The sequence below is a fragment of the Castanea sativa genome, chromosome 7, assembly GCF_040712315.1.
Source record: "Castanea sativa cultivar Marrone di Chiusa Pesio chromosome 7, ASM4071231v1".
In the NCBI taxonomy this organism is placed as follows: Eukaryota; Viridiplantae; Streptophyta; class Magnoliopsida; order Fagales; family Fagaceae; genus Castanea; species Castanea sativa.
The window spans coordinates 33803009-33813289 of record NC_134019.1 but is presented as its reverse complement, the minus strand read 5'-3'; the positions used below and the strand labels follow the sequence as shown (position 1 = coordinate 33813289).

At 35.1% G+C, this 10281-nt stretch overlaps 1 protein-coding gene across 2 annotated transcripts; it reads left to right on the top strand.

Moving 5' to 3' along the window:
* The first annotated feature begins 932 nt into the window (after nucleotides 1–932).
* Nucleotides 933–8534, top strand: LOC142643720 (extra-large guanine nucleotide-binding protein 1-like). Of its 2 annotated transcripts, none has more exons than XM_075818431.1 (8): nucleotides 933–2485; nucleotides 2596–2733; nucleotides 2822–2926; nucleotides 3018–3191; nucleotides 3696–3873; nucleotides 5715–5956; nucleotides 6846–7009; nucleotides 7804–8534. In XM_075818431.1, the coding sequence occupies exons 1-8, from the start codon at nucleotides 1436–1438 to the stop codon at nucleotides 8357–8359; spliced, it is 2607 nt and encodes an 868-aa protein (XP_075674546.1). In that variant the 5' UTR covers nucleotides 933–1435; the 3' UTR covers nucleotides 8360–8534. The 2 variants fall into 2 exon arrangements, with proteins under 2 accessions (XP_075674546.1, XP_075674545.1); XM_075818430.1 differs by having other exon boundaries at nucleotides 7789–8534.
* Nucleotides 8535–10281: the final 1747 nt, after the last annotated feature.

Below are 10281 nucleotides of genomic sequence, written 5' to 3'. Positions count from 1 at the left end.
ATATAGATCCAACTACCTTAATGCCCCACTTAGTAACAAACCTACAATACTAGGCCCAACAAACGAAATAAGAAATACATCTAACCATAACTGATGGAATAAAAACAATAGCTACAATTATTGTGACTCTCATTCATTTGGAAAATCAAAGGGTCAATACCTAAGAAATGAACCTAAGGTTTAGGATACAAACAGCTCATATGAGCAATTTAATTACATTGGACAGGAGTGGCTATGCATGGGCCAGGGCTAGAGAAAATGGTAGAGTCAATCGTAGTGGACCAACTGGAAATTATGATAGTTTGAAATATCCACTACGCCAAAGCCCATTGATTTCTTGTGCAACACGGTCCACGTGGGCCAGTGGTGAAGATTCACGGAAGCTTCTCAGTTCTCAATCAGTTGAAAAATTCTACAATCACATTAACTGAGTTCAAACATATTTTCAAAATTATTCATATAGCTAACTTGGCAGCATGATTTATGTGAAAATGAGAGACAGTTGTTATATATAAGATAATTAGGTAAATAGATGTAAAATTTGATTATAGTCTTAAAATATCTCGAATCAAATTCACTCTAGTAAATGTAAATCACAACACATTCAGCAAAAAAAAAAAAAAAAATGTAAATCACAACATGTGTTAAATGATTTAAGTGCCAAAATAAACCAAGTCACCAAAAAAAATTAAAAAGAAAAAGAAAAAAGAAAGCAAAGTCAACACGCCAAGTCCAACTACCAACTAACCTAACGTGGACCGTACTGAATACTCTTGGTATACGGAATACCAAAAAAGTACAAATTTCTTTTTGGATGTACTTTTTGGACAATATTACCCTTTTAACATATCATAAAGACCTCGTACACTTCCATGGTACAACCCAAAAAGCTTTAATTGTTCCTAAATTGTACATTTGTATTCTACTAGATTGTAGAGAATACGAGCCTAGACCAAAACATTAACTCCCGGGTCTTATGAATTTTCCTCTGCTGGTTTTTTCTTCACTCTCATGGGTCTTTGTCCCATCAATTCCTAGAATTTTCTGAACCCTTCAACGCGTTTGATGTGGAAAAAAAGAAAAAGAAAAAAAAAAATAATGTACAGTTGTCAACAAAAACTTTCAGTACTCAGTCTTCTCTCTTTTCTAAGTTGTTATCTTCGTTTACTTTGTCATTTCCATTTTCTTCCGGAGAAGATTTCAAGTTCTTACACAGTCTATGTGTGAGAGAGAGTGTGTGTGTGTGTTTATGGCTACTCAATTTTGATTCATTGAAATAATCAAGTTTTGATTTTGATTCTTTTCTTTTTTTGTGATTAAATTGATTATATGCTTCATGGGTTTTCCATATTAGTTCATATGCTTTGAGGGTTTGTGGAATTGGAACTAGTTGTTTTGTTTAATTTGTATCTAGAATAGGATCAATTAAACAACAATGGCCGGACTGCTGAAAAAGTTGTGGCCAGCAGCGGTGCCTGCAATTCCTGAAAATGATGATGAAGAAATCTTCAATACGGAGTACTCTATTGCTATGGAGTACCAAGGACCTCCTGTCACCTATGCTATCCCGCAAATAGTACCAGTTAAAATTAGCCAAATCCCAATTGCATCTCCAATTTCTTCAGGCACTTTGTTGAATAATCTCTCATTCCCAATTATCCAACCAATTGTAAAGTCCAAAACTTCAAACCAGAAATCGTCAAAGGAGCCAGTAGATAGGATAGATAGCTCGGGTAAATTAGCTTGTGAGATTGGTTATGAGTCTAAACCCAAGTTATCACATGGAATTGGAAGTTCTGGTACATTGGAAGTACCTGATGATGACAAGGAGGATGGAGGTTTTCAAGATTATATGAATCCAACCAATTGGGAATCAACAGAATCTGGTTTAAGCTCACGGGTGCCTTCCTCTGAGGTTTTTTCTTGCAGAGAGGATGATGGTAATGACGAAATTCCCCACCATGTCAAAAGGCCATCGGTGACTTTTGAATCGAATGAAGTGGTAGTTCATGAAGAAGTTGATGAGTCTGAGGAAGGAAGTGTTAGTATGAGGCCTAAGATTGAGAGATTGAAGAAAGGGGTATGCTATCGATGCCACAGGAGAAAACGGTTCGCGGAGAAGGAGGTTTGCATTGTTTGTGGAGCTAAGTTTTGTTATGATTGTGTGCTGAGAGCAATGGGGTCAATGCCAGAAGGAAGGAAATGTGTTACTTGCATTGGTTATAGGATTGATGAGACGAGGCGAGGGAAGTTGGGCAAGGGTCCTAGGTTGCTTAAGCGGCTGCTCACTGATTTGGAAGTTAAGAATATAATGAATTCTGAGATCCTATGTGAAGTGAATCAAGTGCCACCAGAGCTTGTTTTTGTGAATGGTGAGGCTCTTAGACAAGATCAGCTCTTCAAATTACAAAACTGCAAAAATCCACCCAAAAAACTGAGACCAGGACACTATTGGTATGATAAAGTATCCGGTTTTTGGGGAAAGGTGAGCACCAAAATCTGCTAGTTCAATTTTAATATCTTCTTTTTCTTTTAATTATTATAGTCTTTTCTATTCCGCCATAATGGTATAGTTGTTGTGGTTTGAATGAACAGGAAGGACAAAAGCCTTCCCAGATTATAACCTGCCAGCTGGATGTTGGGGGCCACGTCAAGAGAAATGCTAGCAACGGAAACACAAAAGTATTGATAAATAACAGGGAGATAACAAAAGAAGAGCTTTGGATGCTAAAGGTTGGTGTGCTCAATTCAGTCGGGTTGTTTTGGATTGGTCTGCGCTTTTTAAACATGTAAGATCAATGCTGTTCTTAAATGTTTACAGTCGGCTGGGGTGCCGTGTGAAGGAAAGCCTCACTTTTGGGTGAGTGAAGACGGGACATACCAGGAAGAGGGGCAGAAGAATGAAAAGGGTAAAATATGGGGCAAGGTAAGTTTGCATACTGATGCACATTTGCATGCTTGTTTTACCCAGTTCATCTTATTACACTTAAATAATTGTGCAAATACTCTCTTTACAGACTAGAACAAAGCTGGTTTGTGCAGTCTTGTCTCTGCCAGTTCCTCCTGGTCCTGAAAATCCTTCTCGGAAAGAAGTGAATGGAGAAATCCGAGACAACCTTGCGCAGAAATCTATTCATAAATTTCTTTTAGTTGGTTATGACAAATCTGGCACAAGTACGATATATAAACAGGTAAAATATTAATGGAGGGAACTAACTTCATCTTAATCTTGTTCTATAATTAATTTTCATGTACGATAAATCAAACTTTGATGAACATCTCATAGGTTAGTTCTTTACCCTCAGTACTCAACCAATTTTATAATTATGTTGAAATCCTTGTGAAATGTGATGGCAAAGGTTAGATTAGTGTATTGTGGCAGTAATTTATTTCTCTTTCTCAGAGGATTTTATGTTACAATAAACTAGTATAAAACTTATTTCAAGTAACTCTATTTTCTCCCTTATTTCCTGCTATATTATATTTTATTCATATTCTTTTTATGAATAATTTTCCATCAAAGTCAATTAACTAATGCGGGAAAACATGATGAAACTAACAATTTCTCTAGTGATCTTCAAAACACTGATACTGAAAACATGGTTTTGATACAGTTAAACCTTGACATTCATTTGTGTTGTTAAATGTGTTTAAATTTTTGGTGACACTGGAAACACTGTTTTTGATTATATTAGGCCAAGATTCTGTATGGTATTCCTTTCTCTGAAGATGAGCGCCAAAATATCAAATTTTTAATCCAAAGAAATTTATTCGGATATCTCGGTGTTCTTCTTGAGGGACGAGAACGATTTGAAGAAGAAATTTTGCTTGAGAAGCGGAAAAGATGTGCTGTCGATAAGTCTGGACCTTCAGGTATGATGAAAGTTGATTCTATTTAATTTTCTTCTTTACAGAGCTTATATGCTAATTTTGTTTTGTCAATTGATATATAAGAATTATGTTAAGGGTATGTTGAAAATGCATAAAAGTTAGTTTTCATTTTTCAATATGCATAGATAGTATTTTATCGTGTGCAACAATTAACTGAATGCTAGTGTGCTCACACACACAACTTTGAACAATTTTTTGTTACCTTGTAAAGTTCTCTAAAAATGTGACACAAGATCCATGCATTTAGTTACTAAACAGTTCGAATCAGGTTTTGGATGATGATGGTGACAGGGATGATCGGAAAACATTTATATCATTACTTTGTCCTTCATTATGTTCTAGTCTCCAGAGTCTCTACTATGGTCTCTTCTGTGAGATTCTGTTCTATTTTTTTTTTCTACAACACAATCAACATCTACAATTATTTTATGAATCTTGTGACTTTGCTGCTGGAGTTTCATTTTTGTCTACTGTGACTGATAAATTATCAATTATCCCAAAAGCTTAAACTATTATAGAGGGTGAATTTAATCACTTAAAATAGATCCATTTTGAGGTCAAGTTTCAGGAAGAATGGAGGGTTCCTGCCCTGTTGTGGTCCGGCATTTTGATGAGCCTGAAGCAAACTGGCGATTATTTTAATAATCCCCTCGTGTATGGACCCAATCTTCCCCTAAGCAGGGTCCAATGCATGGGAGTATTTAATTTTTGAATGGGAGGAAGAGTGGAGACAAGATTCAAACCCATGATCACCTACTCTAATATAATGATAAACTACCTCTTGTCTAAAAGCTTTAGTGTTTGAAGTGAATTTGGGCATATAACCATCATTCTAACAGTGACCATAAAAGCATTTAAGTCCTTCCACATGTTCTTCTAGAGTTTTTCTCACAGAACTTTTCTAGTTAAAAAGAGGAAACAACTTGTTTATCATTAATTATTATTTTTATTTGTGATTTTTTTCCCCTAATGTTTTTCTTACAATTTCTCCATTTAACAACATGACTAGTGAGAAATATTTGCATAGCAACATGAATTGGATTCTTTGAATCCCCAATTTAACAGAACCACATCTGACCATCCTCTACTATAGAAGCCAAGTGGTTGATCACTGGACTTTTCTAATTATTCAAAAAGAATATATCTTATTCATTTTTTTCCCCATTCTTCCAACTTGAGAAAGTACATAGAGTACATGTCAAGGATGGACTCAAGAATATCTTGAGATAGCTATTTAATTTTATTTCTCTTTAATCTGTAATTACTTGGCCATCGGGGAGTAGTTGAACACTTTAGTGATAGTCTAGGATCCAGCAATGGAGAACTTTGTATCTTAGTAGCATATGTACTTTCCCTCTAGTTAGTAACCAGAGGGAAATTGAATACGTCCTGAAAAATTTAAGGGAAATAAAGGTCAAATGCAAAATTTGTGTTTAGAGGACCTTTTACTACTAAAATTTGAAATTGTAGACTCAAATGACTGCATGCAGCTGACAAATTTCTAATGCCTTTGTTGTGAATTTTATGTGTATAATACTGATCACTAGAGGTTTTCCAAAATAATCTCTTCAAATGGCTAGTTAGTTAAACAGCTCAGGACCAGTTCTATTGTGGCAGATTAGTGCCATGCTCTTTACAAGTACTTTTGATGCTTCCTCTTGGTTCGAAATCCTTTGCTTTTTTGTCATGTGAAGTTATGGTGTACCTTTTGTTGATCAAATTACATTATGGTATTACAGTTAAGATTTACCTTTAGGATGAACATATTAACATCAGAAATTAGCTTATCTAGATTATAGCCTAAATTTTTATATTCACAACAGGTGATACAATTCAGATTGACGATACAACAATCTATTCTGTTGGGACAAGAGTGAGAGCTTTCTCAGATTGGCTCCTCCAAGTTTTGCTGTCAGATAATTTGGAGGCCGTATTTTCATCTGCTTCTTGTGAATATGCATCATTTATTGAGGAGATGTGGAAGGATGCAGCCATTCAAGCAACATACAACCGGAGGAATGAATTACAAATGCTACCCAGAGTAGCTACTTATTTCCTAGATCAGGTGAGATTATTTTCTGTGTTCTCCTCTCTCTTTCTCAGACATAAAACCTCCAATAAGTGTTTTTTTTTTTTTTTTTGGTCTTCTTTTTTAATTATTTGAATCGCCTATGATGAGCTCTTGATGACCAATCTTCACAATTATAGTTTGTTTCACAGTGATAAGTAGAATAGCAGTATAAATTCTGTTGTTACTTTTAAAAGGGCATCATCCTTCAGCTTTTAGATGTAGCAGCTGCATCAGTAATCTTGCAGTGCACTAATTCTTGCCAGCCATTCTTGATTGTTTCAATGGTCGTTAATGTTTTCTTGTATCCTTTGTTCCTATTATTGGGTATGAATCAAGTGTTTCGATTGTATTGTACTTCATAAGTTCTGCAGTTCTAGCAGAATTTTTGGGGAAAGGGGAGAGGGAGCAGTGTGGTGTTTGGGTTTTCTTGTTGGTTTGAAATGAAAAATAGAGGGGATACTTCATAAGTTGAGCTTGAAAGCATTAGTTCTGATTTTTTGTTAAAAACTTGAAAGCATTGATTGTATCTCTCTTAGTACACCACCGGTGTACTAGGTTTGTTTTATTTCTAATAAAAATTTTTCATTACTTATCAAAAAAATAAAAACTTGAACAAGGCACTCAGCTTGACTGAATTTATCCAGTCATATTTATAATTAGAAGTCAAGGTTATGTGAATCCAATCAACGCAAGAATATCTTGTTAGTTTTGGAAGCTTAGATTTATACAATTAACAGTGTTGTAGTTATCATTTTAGTAGTGACTATGCGCTTTAGATTGTGTGCATTTTGATGGGAAAATGGCAAGTGCATCAGCTATGATTACTAAGAAAATCTTTTTCTTTTGTAATTATTCTTTTGCTAAACATGTATTCCAAATGCAGGCTGTCGAGATTTCTAGGACAGATTACAAACCCTCTGACATGGACATCTTGTATGCTGACGGGATTACCTCATCCAATAGCCTTACTTGCATGGAATTTTCATTTCCCAAGTCAACACAAGATGATACACTGGATCCTCATTACCAGCGTGATAGTTCACTGAGGTCAGTTCTCCCTTTTTTTCATTGATTAATTCATGAGCAAAAACGCCTTGATCCTTATCAAGATTTATCAACTATGGTAAAAATTTCTTCATGACTATTTTAACCATATTTCTGTTAAAAATGTTTTGGGCAATGCAGTTTTAGTCAGATTCAACCAAGAACTAGTCATCAACGATAGAATCTAAGTCATGGTCAATGTCGAAACTTCTTAAGTATTGGAAGATATATTTTTTTGTGCCTGTTTGGTACAGTTTGCTTTTCAGCCTTTTGAAAATGGCTATATTTGAAAGAGCTGTACCTAGATAGGCACAAATCTTTGTGATTTGCTCTGCCAATGCAGAGGAATCCATAACAATGAAAATTCTGTTCTTTCTTGTAAGGATGCTACTTGATCCATAACTCAAGGTTAAACTCAAGGAACCTCAACTTTGGCCTTCCATATCATGGTCTTCATATCAGCTTATCCTTGTCCATTCATTCTCATAGTTATTGAAAAAAAAAGCACTAGATTTCATCTCAAATACTTAAGCTTCATTGGTGGTCGAATGTAGTAAAAGAAAATCTCTTTCAATTTTAGTTTCTTTTGTATTAGTTCATTTTTATTTTTTGTTAACCAGAAACTCAGGAAATTCTTGGAAATCAGATATCAATTAATTTTCCCACTAAATCATGTATGTTTGAGTTGCATAGAGAGTGGGATACACAGTGCTTTATTTTCTTACAAAGTGCCATGTTTTGCCTATTCCTAAAGGTGTTGAGTAATTAGAGTGCATTTCCAGGTACCAACTAATTAGAGTGCATCCAAGAAGCCTAGGAGAACACTGCAAGTGGTTGGACATGTTTGAAGACACTGATATTGTCCTATTTTGTGTTTCCATGACTGACTATGATGAATATTCTGCCGACTGTAATGGAGTTCTAACCAACAAAATGTTGGCAAGCAAGCATCTCTTTGAAAGCATGGTCACTCATCCAACATTTGAGAACAAGAACTTCCTGTTGATTCTCAACAAGTTTGACCTGCTTGAGGAAAAGATTGAACAGGTCCCTCTCTCACAATGTGAATGGTTTAGTGACTTTAAGCCTATTGTCAGCCAGAATCGTCACAACAGCACTAATCCCTCGTTGGCTCAACGTGCTTTCCACTATATTGGAATGAAGTTCAAGACCCTTTTCAATTCTCTTACAGATAAGAAGTTGTTTGTTTCACTAGTAACCGGGTTGGAAAATGACACAGTGGATGAAGCTCTTAGGTATGCAAGGGAGATTATCATGTGGGAGGAAGAAGAAGAGCCCTACTTTAATAACGAGTTGTCTTCTACTGACATTGAGGCAAGCTCCACTGCATGATTTTTTGCTCGAAAATTACTTGTTAGTCCTTATTCTACTAGCATTGTTTCACAAAAGTTTGTACATACACACACGAAACATGTATAGAAAGGAACAAGAGTCTGTTTAGATATTTTTCACTAGTATGAAAGTCATATTTTTTAGGACTTCGCAGATTTAACAAAAAAAAAAAGAAGAGTATTTGTTCTTATGCGTCTTCACTCTTTAAAGTTGATTCTTTGATATTTTTGCATGGTCATTGGTATCTGTGGGATATTCAATTGGCCTATTCTATCTTAAGTATATTCTTGGTTACTTTTTTAAGAGAGTGAAAACAAGAGGAATGGAAATGGGAAAGAGAAAAGAAAAATGGTGAGTGTGTTTATTTGATTGGAGGGATGGAAAATAGGAGAGAGAATTGTTTTCTCCTCGGGCCCACTTCTTGTGAAGAGGGAGTTTTCACCCCAAATTAGGGAGAAAGTGGGTTAATATGGGGAATTACCCATTTGCCCCTCCCCTAGTTTCTTTTTTTCCATTTTCAAGCTTTAAATGTCCGTAAGTATTTTAAGTGTATTTTTTTCTTACAAACTATTAAAAAAATCATGCAATAAGAGCATGAGAGTAAATTCATACAAAAATCATTTTCGATCTTCTTATTTTTCTTCTCAATCAAACAAAAGAGTTTTCTACTCCTTCACTTTTCCACCCCCAACCAAACGCACATAAGAGAAAATTAAAACATTTTCCCTCCCCACTTTCCATCTTCACTATTTTCTATCTTTCTACTTTTACATACCCCTACCAAATGGATTCTAATAAATGATATATCATTTGTTATTACTTCTACTATTGTTAATTTTCGTCTTCTTTTATGTATTTTGGTCCCCTTGACTTAAAGCAACTCACAATTTCTCACTATTGCATTGATTGTTCTCTTTTGCACACTTGCACATTATCAAACCATTTCAACCAACTCTCTCTCATCTTTTTTCTCAATAATAATGATAAAATGGTTTGAACACATCTTAAAAATTGAAACAAATTCTTGGGTACCAGAAAATCAATGATTTCATAAGTAATACATTCTACATGGCCAAAGCAGAAACTTATGAGCAAAATCTACAACATTAGTACAAACAAACCAAAACAAGATCATTCAAAATCCACAAAACAAAAAGCTTGTGGTTTAATATTTAATTCCAAATCTTGTTTCTTCTCTTCCTTTGCTAGCAGCTCTCATTGATATACCACACTTAATTATCAGCTTCACCAGGGTACAAACAAGTCCATAAGCAAACAGACCGTGGTTTCTGACATGTTAGCATTATTATTATTATTATTATTATTATTATTATTATTATTATTATTATTATTTTTCTCTCTGAACCATTCCGCTCCCCTTGGTAATAGCTTCTTTTTCTTCTTCAACTTCTTTGGCTTTTGAAAAGAGTGGCTTCCAGGTCTTAAATCTTAATCTTTAACCTTCTCTTAAGGCTTTTCGGTGAGCTCCACATTCGGGTTGGTGATATCCTTGGGCTTATCCAACTGTACCTTGGGACGTGAGACAGTGACTGCACACATGAGTTCCTTTTTTTGTTCTTCAAAAAAAAAAAAAAAAAATCCCCTATCCACGTTTCTACCACTGCAGCCATTCTAGCTAGTACTCAATCTCGTACGTAGAGATCAATTTTTTAATTTATTTATGTAATAGGTTTTCTTTTTCTTTTATGGTGAATGATTCTGTGAAGCCAGGCAGTTGGGTTTATACAGAATGTTAAAGAGAAAGAGATTGTGGTTTTCTTTTTCTTTTTTTCCTTTTTCTTTTTGGGAGCAAATGGGTTGCTTGTTTTTGATATGTAAACCAGGCATGAAAATGTCCACTTGTGACTCTTAAGGCTTCCTTCTTGTTAACGTATAGTATTGTGGGCTTGGCCCAACTAGGT